The following is a 21794-nucleotide window of genomic DNA, read 5'->3' on the forward strand; positions in this document are numbered from 1 at the left end:
TCGATAATGTTCTCACTTGTTGTGGACATTTTCCTTTCTTCACTGGTACCCATTTTGTAAAGTATTCAGAAAACAGCGGTGGCGTAATGTATGTATTATGTGAGCCCCACTGGCGCTGTCACAAAAATATCTGTGTACTGTAAATGCTTGCCACCTATAACATTTGAAAGTCTTGTAAACCAGGTACACCCCAACCTATGTCTAAGAGGGCTGGAAACATGTCCTCAAAATTGCTGTGTAAAACCTCCCTTAAAGTGCCTCTTCACGCCATAAATAGCTTATCAGTTGGATTATTGATACCCTCTATGTTTGCCTAGTTTGTGCTAAAAACGCTTACACCTAAGTGAGCATACCTTTCATTTCTAATCCTTCTAATCTGAAAGCGGCGAGTTACTGGCTCTTGCGATGAATGAGAAAACGATGAAACTTCATGGCATTTCTCCACTGTCAGCACATCGTGCCTATCAATTATTAAGTCGTCTTTTTCCTATTTTACGAATCCATTATTAACTATCATAATTCGTCTATCGTCCAGAAATGGGCTCACTGCTGTGCCTTAAAATCATCTCTTGGCAGCGCCTCATCAATGCAGAATTTCTGCAGCTTGTAAAATCTCATAAAGCCTGGGGAGAATCTTCCCGCCGTCTCCTCCTCCTGTTTGCTCATTACTCGCAATACATTAATGATTTATCTTCACCGTTTTTCACCTTTACGTGTCCTATCTATCGTTTCTGTTTCCATAGCAACTCGTCCTCCCGCTGAATCTGAAACCGCAGGCTGGTCTAGTGAGTACGCAGGCGCATCCTTTGCAGAGGTGGTGGCTGCGTGTTGCTGTTGCTTGGCGTGGTTGCATGTTAGGCAATTAATACCTAACACCTATATAGGGTTCCGATTGCCATTAAGTGACAAACCAAAGAACATTAAGACAATTGGAGGCGTGCTGGGAAACATTTTATAAACGGTCCGATAACATTTCTTATTACCGTTTGTTGGTTAATTCGTTGTTTTCCTAGTATTGTATGAGACGCTCAGGCATCTAAAGTTTCCAATAACACGAACATTGAGTTACATTTCTTAAAAGTGTCAAAAGGGAGACCCCCCCTCCACACACACATCAATTTATAAAAAATAAGTCTCCGAGAAAGCATGAAGGTTGTGAATTTGTCCATAAAAAAGAGCCACAGTGTGTTAAATTAGGATAGGAGTTTCAAAACGATTATTGAACATTTACGCTCCTATTTTTCCTGTATTATAGAGATGATAGAAAGAACATTTATATAATGAAATGGTGAACTTTGTGCCCAGCGCTAACGCATACAGCAGGAAGGCTATGCATTTAAAGCCATTAATCTATTAGGAGCATTTCAGATTTGCAGGCCATCTCCAAACAGATGTGTCAATCCATAACAATCCAAGCAAAGTGACTGATGCTGAGCCACGTCTGCGGGCACAGAAGAGATGGAAACACACAATGACCTCCAGTCCTTCTTGATCTTTTGGCATAGCAGTCTTGCCCCTTGGCAAGTCAGACCTCTAAAGACACAACCACGCTTGGAAGGGCACTTTTCAAACCTTACGTAATGAATTTTAGGTAGGGCAGCATGAGTAAAGAATAGCTGCACATTTTGCCTTTGACACTTTCTGAAGCTAGTCGACTATCACTGAAAAGCAGGAGCATGTCATGACTGTTCCAATTCTTCTCAGTAGTTCGACTCAGAAGCAGCTTCCAGTAACTGGGGCTATCAGTTATCTCTCTAAAATATTTAATGTTGTTGTCTCTGTCACCCCATTTTTATTGATCCATAAATAATTGAGAAGTTAGTGTATGTGTTGCTACGTTGGATGCAGGTTTTGCTTTAACTATTTGTACGTACGCTGCATCGTTCACATAGCAGTCAGTGCTTCTCTGTAAACTGAAATTTAGCAGCTCTGGCTCACTGCCGTTCGTTGCAGCTGTGTGCATCCAGTGGTAACATTGTTTCTTTCTTGAAATATTTACTAGATTGTGCATCATTTGAGATACATGGTTGACTTGTATTTTGCTAATTTAAGTAAAGGTACCAATATCAACATACACATTTTATGAATGCAGGGAAGATGCCAGCAGAGTTTGTGATCAGTATTTGCAGATGACAGCCAATATAATAAATGTTAGCGGCCAAACATTATCCTACGTGGGCATCTTGGGGTATAAGTAGTTTTAGCCATTACATTTTGCATATTTGACAGATGTGGGCCTAGAAACCTGTCCTTTCAGTTGCTTTCAAACATGTCCATGCGCCACATAATTCTTTAATGCAAAATTTCCTAACTTTTGTAACAAAAAGTTTCAGTTCTATTAATGACACAGAGGAGAGGCTAATGGTCAAACTTTCTCCATTTTATTTATCTTCAGCAACCTTCAACATTTAATAAAGTACCTTTCTTATGAATCCTGGTAAAGGAAACAAACATAATTCAACCAATGCCTAACTCGGTAGATGGCATCAGTGGATTGTTATGGATGGACACATCTGTTTCGGGATGACCTGCAAATCTGAAATGCTCCTAATAGATTAATGGCTTTAATTCAACCAATCGGGGTCAGAAGGGGCTTCTTCTCGTTGATGACAAATCCCAGGAGTTATCAATAGAATACTGGGTTGATCACGGCCTTAAGACAAAGTAAAGAAACACTCATTTGTGGGCCTGCTGGAGCAGCGAAGGAAGAGGGGGGCTTAGGGGAAGACACAGACCTGTAGGGAACTTAGTGCATCCTAATTGGTAGAATTTTTACTGTTTCTTTTTCTGTGGATTCAGGGGAAAAGTAGTTTATGAAATGTTGAAGGCTATTGGAGATAATTAAAGTGGAGAAAGGTTAAGAATAATCCTCGCCTCCGGTACTGACAGAATTGTGTCACAAGAGTAACTTGCAATAAATATTCATGCTGGAGGTATTAGAAGAGCTGCATAATTGTCACCTTCTGCACAATAATTCAGTAATTTCTTGAATGCATCTGAAAATGCAATGATAAGATTTCGGGGAAGAAAATTGAAATTAAGACTTCGGGTAAGAAAATGAACATTTTAGCTATACACTAATATTTGGAGAATCTAATATGTTTGCCGAGTTTTGGTAAAACGACACTCGGAGCGATTTCAGTTGTGATCAGAATTATTTAAAAAAAAAAAAAGCTGAATCTTCATAAAAGTATGTGCAGAATTTACATTGCGGTTAATTGAAACAAGAACATAATATACTTGTGAATTTCTGGAAAGCACAGATTTCTCCCAAACGGTACTTTTGAACAGTGTCCCTGTAGTATGCTTGGGTTCCTTAGAAGGGGAGGCCATACGAAGACTAAGGTAAGCATCCTTAAACAGGAATTTCATAGGAAGGAACACATTGAGACTGCCTTTTGGGAATCACTTCTAACACTTCATATGCCTGTAATTATTAATTACTGTTTCAGATCATTTACGCAAGGAAATGCTTGCTGTAACTCAACCTTTTTTTCAGCATAGCTTTGCTTTTTATCCTGTCGAGGAAAGCGTTGTGTTCAGAAGCCCGTTTGCCACTAACTCGATCCTTCTTTTAGGGCACGATCGGAGAGCTGGCAGTAACCAAAAACCGTTCCTTCTCTTCCTCTCCATTGCCTTAAATGTTTGGATCAGGTTGTAGTTTGTCAACGTTTGACTAGCATTGTTTGATCAGAATGAATAACACATGGTGCATCATTCCCTAACTTCCTACGCTTCCATAATCAATTACCCCTCCAGGATTGTATTAAGTGTTTGAATATGTTTATGTTGCAGACCGAAACCATTTCCACAGTGTGTCATATATTTACATAGCAAAATTTGCAATTTCATTTTCGTTTCTCGTTTGCTGAGTTTGTAACGCTGTTGTTGATTTTCCTTACCCATTGTTTACCTCCTTTTTTAATTTTTGTATTTTTCATGTGACCTCCTCCACTTTCCTTTCAACCAATCATGTGCTTGCGTATCATGTGACTTTGTCATGTGGCTTGCATGGTGCTGCTGATGTCGTCCACGCTGATGAGCAGAAGGTAAAATTCTTTGTTCTGATTAGCCACATAGATTTAGGGCCCACACAGTCCAACAGAGTTTGAAGACACATACAAATTGGTTCATTTATGAATGCTGCCCAGAAACCATGAATGGTTTCTTGCCAAACTCTACCTGGTCGCACTGTTTGAACTCACAGTTATGAAATTCCACCTTTTTCAATCTGAAAGTTAACTCCCACTTAGAGTTTACTTTTTATGGCTCAGTCATTTGCTTCAGTGGCATGTACATTTTGATTCTGGCTTTTCCCCCATTTAATGTTTCAATCAAATGACGTCCCCTTTACAAGATTTAGACATAAAATAGACAACAAACTGTGTACTCGCACTATTTGTTACACAGAATGTCCTGAAAGTACATCATGAAAAATTATTTTTTGTGCATACAGTCAGAAATGCTTTCAGAATCCTTAAATATTTGTTTCGACGCCCCTTTTATGTAGAGTCTAATTGTGCTGAAGCCTCGTGCTTGTGGTTTGACAGCCAACTGTGCGTGACATTTTGCCAAAACACAACTCCTCTAGATAGTGGCTTTTTAGTTTGTGGCATATTTGGCTGAAATTCTTGTCTCCACAGCATTGTTAAAAAGGTCTGCCCATCCACTGTACAAAAATGTTATGTAGATTTGCCACCGAAGGGAATGTAAAGCTGCATTATTTTCCCAAAACGAATGTTCTATTTGTGAGCCATGGCTCTACGAACCTACAAGTTAAAGCTATGTATAGTCTATTAGGCACTCCAGTCCCTTCGTAACATGCATGTATCACATATATTACCAACACAGGGGACATGTCTAGCATAAAGGTCTTTCCATCAGTGGGCATTGAAACAATCATATCACTGTATTTACTTAATAGCATAAACGTGTAAATAGATGTATTGGTTGTAGTCTATAGTTAATGCAACATATGGTTGCAAGAAGATTTGTTGACAGGATTTGCTTTGCATAAATAAGATGGGTATCAAATCATTTTATTGTAACATTACCTCATGGTATCATAATTTACGGCACAGGGCACAGTCAGAAGTCTGGAGAAAGGAGCAAACTAGTGGATAGATAAAGCGGGAGTGATTTACAATGAAGACTATTTTTTATAACATCTGCTCATTAAAGTTCGTGGGTTTCTGAAAATATTTCCCATTGGCCATCTCCTTGGCTATGTATGTAGTTTTTAAAAACCCGAGCTCTCAGTGTCATTCATAGATCAGTTCTTTCATAGCCAAAAGCATAAAGAGTAGTAATAAACGATAACAAGAGTTCTAATAATCCGACAGTATGGCTCAGTGAATTAAGTGCTTTCCCCTAAAACTTTGTGCGACCTTCCTAATGTAAGCTCGATTCACAGCAGGGTCAATTCAATCTCCCATCAATTGTGAACCAATACATTGTGTAATAGTATTGCCTGTTGCTTACAGTGCATTAAAATAGCGAAACTGTGGTATAACGTGCTGAATATAAAAGTAATTATTATATCTGGGTGCCCTTGAAATGATGACTGCTTTTCATAAACATTTAAAATACAAGAAGGGTTTATGTGGGGTAAGTTAAGACTGTATTGTTTCGCATCGAACTGTCCAGTGACTTGTTTTTTTACCCAATTCACACACTGTTTGTCTCCTTCAGGGGAGAGGTTACCCATCATTGAAGACCTTAAACAGTCATACATAGTCAGTCATTTCTGCGATTACTCATTTACTGTTTTCCAAATGTAGAGAGCAACACAACTATTACATTGTTTACGATACATAAGTAAGTCATATCTGCAGGTCTTTATATATTCCAGAAGCAAATGACTGGCTCTTTTTAGATGACACTGTAAAAAAAGGTAGCACCACCCAAAAAAATGTATCAGACAATAAACAAATCATGAAATACAGAGATCTTGGCTTGTAAACTTGTGTTGGTAGTTCACTTTAACACATCAACACAATGACAACCTGTGCCCCATTGCTACGCTTTTCAAAACATTTATTTGAAATACATTTTTATTTGATCTTTGCTTACTAAGAATAATACATAATGATAAATAATAATAAAGATTGCACATTGTGAAGAGGTGATTTGTAGTTTGCATAGTTCAGAAGCTTTTGGGTTAGATTGTGGCTCTGTACAAAACTAACTCAAGTAACCGTTCAGCAGTGCCATGTGCATGCAAGTGGGCCTAACCTCTGCCTTCTCCTCTGAATAAACTGGTTTGGGCGACATCCAGAAAGATCCAAGAGTTGGTTGTTATGTTCCTCACGTTTGTCTTTTGTTGTTTTACGTGTGCATGCTTGATTTCTTCCTATTGTCTTCCACCTTGTGTATATTCCATGTGTGAGACGGTCTTTTGTCCTCACTTGCAGGAGTTGTGAGTTATAAGTTCTCTATGGGTCACGGCACCAGTTTACTGTTGAATCCCATTTACACAATGTCCTAAATGCTAGATAGAGATTGGTAGAATTTACATGTTTATCAGAACTGCCACTTAAAAAATGAATTTTAAGAATTGTTTTTGATGGTGTGACTCATAAAGCACTGGGCGATCAGTGTATAATTCATTGAGCAGCATATCAGTAGTGCTCAGAATAAGTGGATCAGCAGGGTTGTTAACTTTGAAATTATTTTGGTACCTTGAGCTATTGAGAGTTAGTCTTTAATCTTAATTGATGGGTCTGGATATGAAAAGGTCATTTCCGGTGTTGTAAATGCCTTGAACATCGCACATAACATGAACAAATGGGTAACACTTTAAATGTAAATTATTTTTAAACATAATCATCAAAGTTCGTGTGCTGTAACGGTACTCTTTCAGACATACATGCTTCACTTTGCATGTTAGTGCTATAGAATGACAGGCATTTATGAGTTGTAGATTATAACGTTAAACCAGATCGTTTTTCTGAATCCTCGTACAGCAAAACTGTTGGAATTGTAATCAAACAGATGTGTAGAGTTGGGACTTTTTAACATCTATAGAGAGCTGTCAATAGATGGCATGCCCTTGTCGTCCTGCTGAAGAGAATAAATACATTAAACGTCCCCTATAATATAAAAGAATAGAGAACAATGTCTGCGAAGAGCTCTGGAAACAGTTAAGGGAAAACAGTGGCTTTATTTCACTGTATTTTTTCCAAAAGGAACTTGATTTCAGGGTCACGTACGGTTAATTGTAACATTCAGTAAAAATGAAGAACCAGACCATCAAAGATGCTCGTGGTTTATTAGTGATATAGCACTAGAAAATTGTGCCAGGTGAGACTTATTTTATAAAACACCGCGTCATACATTACACATTTTTATGTAAACCAAGACTGAATGCATAAAAATATGAGCCGAAATAGCGCCCCAAAAAACATACTTGTCAAGTTATATTAACTTGCACGAGAAAATACAAAGTTTGGCAAAAAGGTTCTAAAATTAATCGATGGAATAGGGAAATCAATGAAAATGTTTAACAATTAGATGACATTGTGAAGCACCTCCTTTTAATAACGTAAAATGCAAATGAAATAATCCCCTGCAGACACGTTGAAACAGACCATTGTATCTATCACTGTTTGGTGAAAATGTCTTTCACTGAGCTCATTTACGCTCTGTCCCAAAGCAAGCATTGTCAGGAATCAGGTTGTGCTTCTGCCAAATGGAGAGCTCGTTGTGTTGCACTGATAAAATGCCCTAAAGCATCCTTATGTGAAGGGTAGTTCCACTACTGTTAAAATGTGCTTCTGATTTACCAGATTAGGGCCTCGCAGAAGTTTAAGTGGTATGCTTGCTAAAGCACATTCACATCCAATTCATCCAAAGGAAATGAATGTATAATGGGACAATGAATGCTGGAACCACGCATGCCTGAACAACACAGTCGGAACAATAACCGCATTGTTACCACAAATGGCCTTTACCATGCATGACTTTACAACAATTTTTCGTTGTAAAAGCATGCTTGGTAAAGGCATATGTGGGAACGGCATGCGTGGTTCTAGCATTCATTGTCCCCCCACCTGTCCTAAGGCCCAGAAATACCCCACACCCAATACTAAAACTACCCCAACCCGAACCCTAAAACAAAACTACCCTGAAAACCTCCCTCCCACCCACCCTGATCCCTAAGCCCTTCCCCGACCTCACCCACCCGCCCTAAAAACAACCGAACCCCCCACCCTGCCCCTAAAAACAAAACTACCTCGATCCCCACCACCAAAAACAAAACTACCCGACTCCCACCCTCAAAAACCAAACTACCCTGACCCCCACCCCCAAAAGCTAATCTACCCCCAAATCCCCCAGCCCCAAAAACTAACTACCTCGACCTCACACCCAAAAACCAATCTACCCCAACCCCCAAAAACACTAACTACCCCGACCCCTCACCCCCAAAAAACAAACTACCCGATCCCCCACCCCAAAAACAAAAGTGCCCTGACCTGCCAAAACAAAACTACCCGACTACCCACCACCACCCCTAAAAACAGACCTGCCCCAATCCCCCACCCCTAAAAACCAGAACTACTTGATCCCCCCACCCCGCCCCTAAAAAAAACAGACTACCCGACCTCCCCCCAGCCCTTAATACACCCCCTGCCCCAGCCCCACTTACCTGACTGCGTCCTCTTCCAATGCACTCTCCCTTTCTCTGCCTTAACCAAGCATGTGCGTTGTTCAGCACATGCGTGGTTAAGGCAGAGAAAAAGGGAGTCGTTGTTAACGCAAGCGTGGTTCCGCTTGCTTTAACAACGTAGGTCGTTGTTCCGGATGTTCCTCAAAGGGAATACCTGTGAATGGTAACTCCACCTATCAGGACACCGCACATCACCAATGTCTTCAACCTTGCTTTAAAGGTGAAAAGAGCCCCAATCTGAATGTCCATTCAGGACAATGCCCACACTTCACTCTTAAGTGTGTATTTTTCGGGTGCAACAATTTTATATCGTAGGCTGTTGGGTGATAATCCTAGGAAGGGCTTTAGAGTCAACCCAGAAAAGGACTTGATCCTTCTGGCAACACGGGGCGACGTTGCCTTAAAATATTCTGGCGCTCCAGAAAGTACTATTTCTCACTTCTCCATTCCCAAGGGGCTTTGCAGTAACTACTATTTGGTGAAATCATAAAAAAAATCTGTTACACTAAAGATATGACTGACACTAGCTCAATGCCATGGGAAGCATTTTACAAGTAACAGAGTTGCATTCAGTTGTGTCGAAAAAGAGTGGTCTGCTGTGTTTCACAAGTAGTACTTGTTACTGTGGAAGTGTATACAGTACCCACTGTTCAAATGCGACTTGCTCCCTGGCTTTAAATGTAAGCAAGATCCTCTCTGTTTCTGCAAACATTAACAGTGGTGCTGAATGATAGCACGATGCAGGAGTTTTGTGCCGAATAACCAGAAAAGTTCCCAGTTTTTAAGGCGAAGGCAGCCACCCGCAACTGTCAACAACTACACTCAAAAGGGGACGCATGTGAAGACTTTGCCATGCAATTGCATTCCCTTATTATTCAACCGCTGGCCCAGTCAGTGCTACAGTATTGCTCACATTGATGATCTGATTTAAAACAGACTACTGAGTTCTGTAAGAACTCCTATGGGAAGATAAGAAAGGCCATTTCTAACAAATCGTTCTTCTCTCCTCTCAGGTTCCTCTGAAACGTTCCCAGTGAATAAATATGTAAAGAGCTTATTCCATCAGTGGGCACTAGATTGTGCCTGTGCAGTTTGGGCTATGGAGCCACCAATGTGAAATAGTTTCATAAAGGCCAAGCTTCGTGCCTAGAATTTCAGTTCCTGTTTTTGTACCCCACTGGCTCTAGGTGCCAATGATCCTTTTCATGGGTTCTATTTGTGACATCAGTGCTATAAAATATTTGACCTTTTTGTGGCACTATGTTAACTGTAGAGTTAGGCTTTAGGCCATGTGGTAAGTTAAGTAACTGAATATCCACTGATGATGCATCCGTACAGCTTAAATAAGAAGGAGATCAAGCAATTGGGTCCCAAAGACTTTTCTCCCGGCCATAACCAAAAGCCGAGAGCTGGGGTAAACTGTAAGATTCTTCCACTTTCAACCCGTCTGTAGAAATGTATTTAAAAAAAGAACCACCGACTTACTGCTCTCCCTTAATCATAACACATATCAAACAATAATTCACAAATACCCACAGATGGTTTGACATATGACAGCAATTGCTGCCACCTTTTTCTCAAATGATTGCTGTGAACGTTTTGGCTATGTTTAGGAGTGTGCTGAGAGCAACTGCTTCCATTACTATGAGGATGTAGATTCGGAAACTGACCACTTACTCTCACCTTTGGACTTAAACTCTTCCTTATTGGCTGACATGCATATGTCATTGAGTTGGAAACCTTACCAGGGAGGAAGCTTGCTGTCCCCACTCGTCCTCTTAAGGGGAGTCCACTACTTTTGCAGGAGTCATCACTAAATCGGCACTATCACTTGACATTCTCTTAGCACAGCATAGACAAGTGCTTATGCCCTCACTACCAAACTGCAATTCTTCCATCTATTTGATCCACTGACCTGGTGCAGTGTTGCCATTGGACTCTTACACGAGGAAAGATAAAGGATATATTTGCAGTGAAACTGTGTGCGAACTTAGAGTTATAGTGTCTGGCATACAACCTACTTCTAGGGAAGACCTTTCACCAGCCATGACCCCGAGTCCCTAATGCCTCTCGGTTTGTAAGGTGAATCAGCTCAGTAAGGGATTTAGACAATTATTAGATAAAGCCCTGCCTATCAGCCAATTGTGGAGTCTAGGAGACTTTGTCTCATATTAGCCCTCTTCCACTTCAGGTGATTTATTTTGCGTGCACAGCCTTCTTTCACTCAGTGCAAAGGACTGTGGTGCAAATTGTCACAGATCACACCATAGCGGTGCACTTCATCAACTGGAAGAGGTGTAGGTAGCTTCAGCCTTGCAAGAAATAGTGCAATAAGTCACAACATCTCTGATGAATTCTTGTCTGCCAAGTTCTGTCAGTTCCCGAGATGATGCCCTGACCAGGTTTGTAGGTTCACTGGTCAAGTGGAACACCTCTCTCTAGGAATGGGCACCAGACGGTCGTAGACCTTTTTGCTTTATATGCGAACAGCAAATAGTGTTGTTTTTGCTGCAGAGAGTACCCACCTAAGCGGTATTTTGCACGGATTAGGTCTGCAGTCTTCATTTGGCGCTTAGGAAAGTGAGCTTCGCTGCTTGCAGAAAACAGGCTCTTGAGTTACCAAGGCAGACAAAGGAGGGTCTGTAATTCAAATGGCTCAGCTGTTGTCCTGCAATTCATTTTCCATCAATGCCAAATCTTCTACGGCAGTAGTATGGTAAGGAAGGGTGTTACATCCCTTCCTTATCACCTTGGCTGTCTGGAGACTCCACGGTACACCATAAGTGGTCGATCTGTCTCAGATGACACATGGTGGTTATCGTGGGTAGACCTACCATAACCAGTTCACCCTATGCCTCCTCCTGGGAGTCATTCTTTTCTTAGGGCTCTCGCTGATATGTGGACCTATTGTCTTGCGTGGTTTTAATTATTGGGAATTCATTCTTCAGCAGAAAGCACTACGTAATAGTAATATCCCACCTATGCTCCCAATGTAATTTTCAACCTTCTTTGTCTTCATGAAGTGTGTTATGTTCTTCATATCAAATCACATTCTCATTTTAAGGATGCAAGATGAAGTTGGTACACCAATATGGCGGCAGCCTAGGACGCGACGGAAGAGAAATCGGAGTACTTACTAGCATGTTATGATTCCCAAATACGGATTGCTTTATGTTATATTTCTCCAACGGAATATTGTATAAGCTGTCTGTTTACCAAAATAATCCTCATTGCCTTGAGAAAGCCCTAGGTGGACTTGCCACAAGAGGGCGAAACACGTGTAGGCTGAGCTTTCTTTTGTGCTCATTACCATCTCTATATCATTTGAGATTAAAGCACTACAATTCATAACTTGGACTATTGTTTCAGAATTCTTTCTTACACAACAACTTGGAATACTGCATGTTTAAAGGATGAAGCATATTTATATATTATCAATGGCGATTTGACGCTTTAAAAAAGTATAATAAAGTGGGACCTCACCTCTAACAAGTTGGATTACATACATGGGGACCAAGGTCCAATCCCTCGAATTGAGCTCCCACAAGAAAAGTGACTATAACCGTGAACTGGCATTTACACAAGAAGCTTAAACTGGACCTTCTTTTGTTCCCACATGCAGGATGAAGTGTGTTTGCCCTACTGACTACACAAACTGTTCACTGAAATACTGTTCTGTTTAACACACACCTCTTGTGCCAATTCGATAGACACACAGACTACAAGGAACTATAATTACAAAACAAAATATTAAGGAAAAAGATTATATTCTCCTTCCTGGTTAAACATTTGATTTCTCACTGAGATTAGTCCTGCACATAAATAAACTACTGTAGTATTTCCCTCCCTACTCTTATTGCTATGTTTAGGAATTCTGTGATTTTTATACTAAGCAGACAGATTTTCTTTCTGCTAACACTTGTTAATGTTGAAAATATTCTTGGTTCGTGCGTTCATCCCCACAAGTTGAGGGAAACTCCCCCAGTGCCACTTGTAACCAACTCACTAGAAGGATAGTAATATCTATTTTTCCGTCTTCGGAATAAGGAAAATGTCATATTTTTTCTATACCTCTTCAGAATATAGGAAATTATGCAGACTAGACGCTCGAACTACTCCCATGAGTTATTTTCTCTAGGTTAATCCAGGGCCATCTGTTGCCTCCACACCCACTAAACATTTTGGTTTGGTAATTTGTCAAAGTGAGAAAGGGTGTAAGGGGGGAAACAAATTAGCCACTCTGTTTAAATAAACTCTCTTCGTGTAGAGTCTTCCTTAGGTTATCAGCACTGTTCGGCCATGCCAGGCGTAAAGTCTCGCTACATTAAGTGAGATTTCGGGAAGAGATAGAAGCGCTAAGGACAACTTAATATGTGCGAGAAATATGTAAGAGATTTAATATTATTTGATAGCTGATGGTTCAGTATACCAATTCATTCGGTCTGAAAAAAATCAGTTTAAACAAAAAATAAAAAGATTTTTGCAGATGTATTCAAAGAGATCCAACAACTAAGCAGGATAGCAAATATTTACTGTATCGCAATGTGCAAAACATTTTGTATTGATTACACCTTTGATTGAAAATGGAAGTGATAGGAATATTTAGGGCAACTTCTTGTTTGAATGAAATTGGCGTTTTCCATATCTCTGTCCAGCATACCAAAATGTTGTTTTTGTTACGGAAATTATGCTTGTCCGTCATATATGTTTAATGGACGCATACCTTTCAAAAGATGGCTTCAGTTTTCACAGGAGTGTTTTCTGTTATCTCAGTAGGTTGCACATAGCATATTGTTTGCTGGTACCGACTGACGAGAAGCCGACGACGTGTGTAAATGGGAGTGTCTCTAGTACGCACTGTGTGCATAAACCATTTAACGAAGATGAACTGCATGTCTGAGCATGAAAGCATCGTCACTCACTTCTTTTAATGTCATTTTCTTCCTGTATTAATTTTCTCTCCTGTGAAAAAGAGTGGTGTTTATGGTGGACTAATACTCATTATGATTTTCAGACTAAACTTCTTTCTTCTTAGATTAAAACATCACTAACCTTTTTTGCCTTTACAGTCTTTTAATTGGGGCACATATACGCACACACTCACGAATACCTCTAAACAAAATGAAAATTGATTTCTTGATTTGCTGGCATGCGCTAATCTGACTATCAAAGGGTGGTGGGAGGAACCAGCAGCCCCAAAATATGATTTTTTTTTTAAAAACGTTCACATACATCTCTATGTTTTGAAAGCCCTTGCAGTGTGTGAAAGGTTCCCTATCCTTAGCAGGTACAGGGAAATTAATTGCAAAACATGCATATTGGCAGAGGTTCATTGCAACTGAAGGTATTAGGGACTCATGTACATATGTGCACATACAAACACGTAGTTATAGAAATAGTCGCACTTCTCGTAGTGTTACATCTGCCATGATTTTTTTTTTTTTTTGCTGATGATATCGGCTCAGTTGCTGTTAGTATTGTTGAGTGAGGTTTGGAACTGATCTAAACCATGCATCTTTGAACAGCATGACAGTGTACATTTTTATTTGTCATAGAATGCCTAACTACGTTTCGATCAGACTATGGCCACGGTAATGAGAAAAGAGAGATGTTCGTTTCAAACAATTAAGTTCTCCTATGAGTTGCATGCGTTTTGGGGATACAAACATGACTCGTGCATTTATCAATAAATTAATGTTATTAAAAAAAAAATAAGCCTGTTAAGGATTTTTGATTGTACGTGTGAAATAAACCTTAAGACAAGATCCATTCACAGCTGATCTAGTATTCAGTTCCGTTAGTGATGCACTGTCCTTGATGTTTTCGTCCACTTTCCCTCAGGCATTAAGTCTTTGAACTAGAGGTTTCCAACTTAAATCTTACACAAGATTCCATGGAAGATGACAGTTCACCACTAGGCATCTGCATATACAAAGAGTACTGAGAATAATTTACTCTTTACCCAAACCCCTGAATTCCCAACGGCATCTGTAATTTTAGCTCTCGAATTCAGAGCCAAAAAATCGGCGCTAATAGCTCTCCAAGATATCTCTTAGTGAAGTCAAAGTACAATGAGAACTTTACTTTAGAGAAGTCGAGTGAACTCTTACATTAATTGATAACAGATCTGTTTTCAACTGTCCGACAGTCATGATAGCTGCAATCTATGGCAAGTGTCATTTTTCAGCATGGTGCCACTTATATGGGTAAACACTATCCAGGGAATTCCTCTTTACTCTGCATATGTTTGCAGTTAGACCCTATGGCACTGGCTTCATCAGAGGAAGGCTAATGGCATTGGAACAAAAGAACTGAAGGTGCTGGATATTGTTCAGGCCAAAGGCTAGATTCCTGCGTATTGTTCAGAACCCTCGTGTAGATGTCTGCCCCTTAGGGTTCCAAATGATATCAGAGTCTCATTAGCAGTGCAAAAAACTAAGCACAACTGTTTTATTCAGTGCACCACAAAAGGTACTTCTAAAGCTTAGGGTTTCTCAAGTATCTCTGACACTTATTCACCTAGATGGACCCAGCACGCTTCTGTGCATGCCTCATCTGATTTGGGTTTGTTTTCACTGTGCCCTCATCACAAGGGTATAGACTTTCACTTTTGGTTACTTCATTGGGGATTTGTTCATTATTTGTGAGTTAACTCTACTTGTGAATTATAGCTGTGGCACATCAGAATGCTACAGCGTTAATGCACCTTCTGTGGACAACTTGGTGGATTTGATAGTTTGATTGTCAGGTCCCAGGAGATCAGACAGAACATTTCGGCACTCACAGGTGTAGGCCTCACAGTCCATGGCTTCTATTCTTACCCACTGGGTGCAGTTACCGGTGTCATCCTCTTTTTCGGTGGTCCAGTATTGGTGAACATGAACACTAGCAGCACATTCCTTTCGCATTTCTTCCTCTCCTGCTTCTTCTGTGCTACTAAGAAGTTTATTGGCCTTAAGAAAGCATCTATTCCTTGATTCCAAGGATACTCTTCTCTACAGAATGGAGGCCACATATTTTTCAAGTTGTTGCTAAACTTACTATGTCTGGATTTTCTCATGCTATGTTGTCCTTAAACTGAATTATTCCTCAGAATGTTGAATTCCATACTAAAATTTATCATGGATGATTTAGTTTTGCCAAGAGAAGGTTTGGCTTTCACTCTGTGTCAGGCAAATTGTTGCCATGTGTTCCCTGCTCAGGTAGTCCCTAGTTCTAGGCTTTTTGTCTGTTTTGGGTCTGTTCAAAAATAGGTGAAGGTTTCATATCTCCCCATGAATATTAGTGTCTTCTCATGAAGTTCATTTTAGAGTATTCAACTCTGATGATCAAAAAATAAACCTTCCCGAGCTTTAAGAAGTAATTTAACGACATCTTTAGCAAAGGCAAGGAAAATATGGCCACTGTTATATGTAATTTGTGGTCTATACCGCAAAACTTACTACAACACTTTAATGCATTGTGGTGTACTTTTGCACAGTGATCATTAGAATGATTCATTTTGCTATTTTCATACAAACAATGGTTCTTGGACTTTGCCATAAAAGGTTTATAATGTCATTTTCATAATTGGTGACATATTCGTATCTAAAAGGGCATTCGAGATCCTATTTATAAAATATATATATTTGATTGTCACTTGTTCTTATGGCAACACTTTGGATACTTTTTTCCGATCTAATTTCATATTATCCCTATTGTATCGGCTGACGCTTGTATTTTGGCCATGTTGGCAAGGAATTCACTTTAAACTTATGTTACCTGTGATTTCAAGTGTTAGAAAGACTATGTTCTAAGTCAAAGACTGTAACATCAGCCAGAATAATCCATGAACAACTTAGTCTTTAAGCATTGGAAGGTTATGTGTATCTGACCTTACCTTTTAAGGCCCTTTAAAATATTCTCCATCAACTGGGAGGTTTCTCAGCAGTTTTCCGGATTGTAATCACATTGCAGATTTTCCATACAATCCAAATCTGAGAAAAGCTTTGAGATTGTGCTATAACAGTACCAAAGCACTGAGCCGTACTCCTAGACTTTTAGCTGATTCTGATGTAAACGATCCAGAAGTACAAGTTGTCTTTACCTCCTTTGCAACATGTTAATTTCTTACATGTCTTGGTATTGTGAGCTTCAGTGGATTCCTCTGAAATTTATTCTAATAGTACTATCGCAGAGTCTGTAACTTGTCCAAAAGCATGTGCTTATTTAAATAATACCCAGGATGCCAAAGTGGGCTACTCTGCATGCATTCTGACAGTACAACTGTCTAGATTCCAGTTCTAGAACAGATACATTGGGTACTGTAGTTGTTCTTCGCAGCCTATAAATGTAAAGATTGTGATCCCTACTACATGTTTATTTTGCTTGAAGCAGTGCAATAGAAAACATGAATGATACTGTCTCTTCCTGTTATCAAATCACATCCGTAATCCCAGTTCAATCTCTTTCAGCATCCAAGTACATTAATGCTGAAACCAGGTAGCAAGAGGGAAGGCAAGCCATTGTTGTTCATCAGTGGGGACATGCCCTCTTTGTTAGGCAGGCAAGTTATGCAACCTTTTCTAACAGCACTTTCAGACAATAAAGTTGTTTTACCTGCCACCAAGAGATCCTAGTGCCAAAAGCACTTCTTTTGCAGCCATTTTAAGGGTTTTCCGAATTTCATTGTGGATCTGTCCTGCAAGGACACATTGGATTGACATTCCAAAGAGCTTTTGTTTAAAAACAAACCAGTCTACACACTTTATCAGGCACCTTGTGTTTGTGAACTGACAGTATTGTGAATTCATTTGAGCTCAGTGTTTTACAACTTCAGGGCTGAACTATAAAGGGAGATTTGTCTGTGAGATATGTAGCCCATTGGGCTGTCCTTTGTTTTTTCTAAAATTTTACTAATATTGAAAATCGATGACGTGATTATTACAGGGGAACCCAGTACTCCAAAGTTGGATGGGCAAATAGGAGAAGATGGAAAATCCATTAGGATTAACCTGATCAAGCAAGATGATGGTGGGTCCCCGATCAGACACTACCTGTACACATACAGAGCGGTAAGCATTGCAAACAAATTGTATGTTCTTATCTAGCTTAATGAAGTGTTTTCTAACGTTAGTCCACACAAGTTGGAAACATGCTAGAATTTAAAGATATCTAACTGAGATAAATTGATATATGATTAAAATTGAGAAATTCTGTAATGACCCTAAAAATTGAGGATGGCGCCTGTGGTATAACCTTGCATTTAAGTATCCATGTTTTTACAGACGTTCAGTGCTACAAAAATTAGATAAACATTGGGCGTGATTCATGCTTACTTGGATTTGGATTGAAGAGGCTCTTTTTCATTTTGTATAAACACTATTTTATGTCTCCGTCTTCCTTCCTGAATTATTAAAATATCCATTTAGGAACAACTGAATTAATCACCTTATTTGTAGTATAAAAAATTCATGAGGGTTGACCCTTCACATTAGTTATTTACATTTCGTCAACTTTAGATATCCTGAAAACCTCCTTGACCTGTTTTTGGCTTGTCAAAGGTAACCCCAACTTGTGATTTTGTTATTTTATTTCTGCGTCTCCATTTGTTGTTGTTTTCATGTTATTTATTTAAAAACAGTATCAGTAAGTAATATATGTGACAAATTGGGTTGCTGCTTTAGAGGGGAATGAAACCCTGCTCAGGCAACGGCCAGAATCCTTGTCAGGGTGAACCACAAAGAGTCACTAAATTAACCTGTGCTTAACCCTCTGATAGTTTGGGACAAAAGCAAGCAGGCTTAACGTAAAGGCAATTTTATGCAGCACACAAAAAATATTAATTGGAAAAGACAACACAGGAAAAAACTCACACCAACTTAGACAAATAGAGTAAAATGTAATAAATGTTTTGCCATCAAAATGGCAAAAATCCAGTCAGTAGATCCTGACATATGCAGTTTCATATACTTAAGGTAAGAACAGCACCTAAAAGCAAAAAGTGGCACTCGTGGTTATCTGGTTGAGTGAGACCATTTGAAAGTCACAATTTCCTGCAAACAGCAATAGAGCACAGGCCACATACATGGATCAGGTTAGTCCAGCTGAAAAAGTTACCTTCTAAAGTCCTGGTCAAAGATTTCCGTTCGTGATCGAAAAGGCCACGAGGAGTAGAGAGAGCGTCACAGATGGTTGTCACTGTAGCGGTCTTGTCAGGCATTGTGGATGGTTTATTCACGTTGGCTGTCATCGCGGGCTGTCGATGCTGCAGTGTGAAGTCCAGATCTTGCGAAACCAGTCATTGCTGGCAGTCGCTGTACCCCAAAGAGTCAGGGTAACTGGAGCTTTGCATTGGAGGTTGGCACGGGCAGCAAGATCTTGGAATGAACGAGTCAGTTTGCAGTCACAAAGAGCCTAAAACTTTAGGATTTCTCATTGTCTCCAAAGAGGAGCTCCGCTAATGTCACACCAAAGATCCAGGACCTGGGAGGCACCTCTTGTAGATCAGGAACTCACATCAGCAGAGGCCACCACGGCTCAGGCAAGTACAATTGCAATGGGTCAGCCGGACAGTTGCACAGAGGCTTCTGAAGCTTGTTTTGTGCATGTAGGTAAGAACAAGAGGTCAGTCAGTGGAGTCCCTTCAGCCTGGGATGAAGGGTGCAGGACTAGTCTTCCTTCTCGAACAGCAGGGCAGGCCTCAATTTAGCAGGGTAGTCCACAAGTCCAGGAGTGTACTGAAGAGTGGGTCTGAAGGTCCCAATTATATATCTAGTGCCCCTTTGAATTGGGAGAAGCTTCTGGAGATTCTCCCCACAGAAGAGTCTGGAATTTCCTGCCTCCTTTCCCTGGTCCTAATCTGTCAGGGGCACAATAGGCTAATGCGAATCCTTTGTATGTGAGCTGAGCTATGTCTTTTGAAGTTCAAGTGTGACAGCTTCGCCCATGTCATCAAGTTAGGGTGGCTCACCCTGCCAACAACCAGACCCTCTTTTATGTAGCAGTCTGGGAAGAATACCCAAAGACCAACTGCTAACTACACCCAGTCATGTGACCCAGGAAACAGGCACCAAATAGCTAAGACAAGAAAATGCAACTTTCTTAAAGTAAACCATGAACAGAGAAGTGGGTAACTCTGTAAACCCGGGGACCTGGGCAGTACACCAATAGTATAAAACAAGGCTCCTTCAGAGAGAGCTTACAGCTTATGCTCCCTTGGCAGTTTCTTATCAAGGAAAAAGTACATACACAATCCGTTGTATGTTAAATCCATAGTTTTTACTATCTTGCAAGAATAAATATCAGTATAGGTGCTCTAAAAGAAAACGGCGCAGTGCAAGGTGTTTGTGAGAAAGGTGAATCATAAGTGCACAAGCAGTGTGTTAAGAGATTTACCACTGTTGACAATTAATACATTTCTGCAAATACAGTACTCATATACATGGATTTTCACTGTACAACAGAATACCCTAAATGACAAACAGTGGATTGTTAACGTTTCAACCCCCTGTTTCGATTGCTATGGGGTCTTCATCAGGACAAATTCAAAATGTAAGCAATCTAGTCAATAAAAATTGAGAACATAAAAACAGTTATGAACTTATTAACCCAGGTAAGGATTAACATTAACATGCAGAGTAGTCCTCTTACCCTTAATGTATGCCTAAAAGAAGGTTGAGTAGTCATCAAATGATTGCTAAAAAAAAAAGACATACCACAGACTTAGTTAAAATGACTGTATTAGTAACAGGACCAACACCAATTGCTAAGAGGCGAAAGTCTGAAACACCCAGGAAATCTATTATTGCGCTATCAAACAACCATCCATCATGCAAGGTGAAACCTTATTGCCTTCAACAATGTGTCCAGGAAAAACGAGTGAAAGCCTGCCTGTTGTATGAAAACACATGGAAAACCATGTCACCATAACAAGCTTACCAGCTGAAAAATAAAATCACTCCAAAAAAGAACCTATTGGTGACAGAGTACCTCCTTAAAAGTCAAAATCAAAATACTTTAATGAATGTCCAACAACAACAGCATCTTTAAACAAGGATTGCCACCCAGTAGATGGATGGATCCAGAACTTACCATGGCTACAGCACAAGCTGTCCGCAGATTCTGGGAGGATGCTGAGAGGCTTCCTGGAGCATGCATTGGGAGGCCTTGCACATGTGGCATTGGGCGTTCTGAAACAGTATTTTCCTGATCGCAGCTCATTTGGCTGGCACAAGTTTCTGGATGAAGTTTTTCACCTGGAGCTATCCATAAGTAAGGAATCTGCATTTAAGTATAGCATGCACCAGAAATATTGTTATAAAAAACAGCAGTATTTTTTGTTGCCACTGCACCAGCAGCCAAAAGCCCAGATCTGCAGACTGATCCTTCATCACAGGTCGATATTTATAGCTTCATATATGATAATGTTTCGACTTCTCTAAAATATTCAAGGGTACAACGTTATTTAAAGAGTAGCTGCGCACCATGCACAGTTGCCTATTTACTTCTGATTGCAGATTCTTCACCAAGTGAATATTCCTCAAGATCCGAAAACTTTTAAGCTGTTCACCTGTGCACTGATGGTTGGCTTAGTGTGGCTCCATGCCAGTGTTGTTCCGATCCAAAAGTGACATATAGAACAGCATATGAGCTCCACCCATGCATCCTGACATCACCTTTTCTTTCAGCTCCTTCAAACATGAATCTGGAGCTTCCCATTAGTCTGTGACCAGACTTTTATGATGAAAAGTTACCGGTGTACATGGGAAATGTCACCTCACTAAAACTGTGCAGGGTCTGTTGCAAACAGATGTCTGTGACAGACCGTCATGAAGTCTGTTTGTGGTTCCTGACATCAACTCATGGCTCCATAGCCTGCAGTGTAAGTGCCTAAATGAACCCGAAGGTTGTGCTGGAACTCAAGGCCAAACTCTAAATCATCCAACACAAGAGGACTCCACGCCTTGACCTGTCGAAGTGAAAATGGAAGATCACATTCCCCCTTCAAAGTTGTTCCTGTGGCAGATCGCCATTTAAGTCTTTGAGTAAATAAAAAAAAAAAGCACAAGAGGGAATCTACCCCTTCCCGCCACTCTAGATCTCCAGAGAGGATGAGAGGACATCCAAATGCCTCTCAGTCTGGCTC

The 21794-nt window shown here is 40.1% G+C and overlaps 1 protein-coding gene across 13 annotated transcripts in view; it reads left to right on the forward strand.

The window, feature by feature from the left end:
- Window positions 1-21794, forward strand: part of NCAM1 (neural cell adhesion molecule 1) — a 974982-nt gene that overhangs the window by 818100 nt on the left and 135088 nt on the right. For all 13 annotated transcript variants that reach the window (XM_069224356.1, XM_069224353.1, XM_069224357.1 and 10 more), the window contains one exon: window positions 17597-17721. In XM_069224356.1, coding sequence (XP_069080457.1) covers window positions 17597-17721 — 125 coding nt within the window. The remainder of the gene's footprint in view (window positions 1-17596; window positions 17722-21794) is intronic.

Source organism: Pleurodeles waltl, chromosome 3_1 (genome assembly GCF_031143425.1).
Source record: "Pleurodeles waltl isolate 20211129_DDA chromosome 3_1, aPleWal1.hap1.20221129, whole genome shotgun sequence".
NCBI lineage: Eukaryota > Metazoa > Chordata > Amphibia > Caudata > Salamandridae > Pleurodeles > Pleurodeles waltl.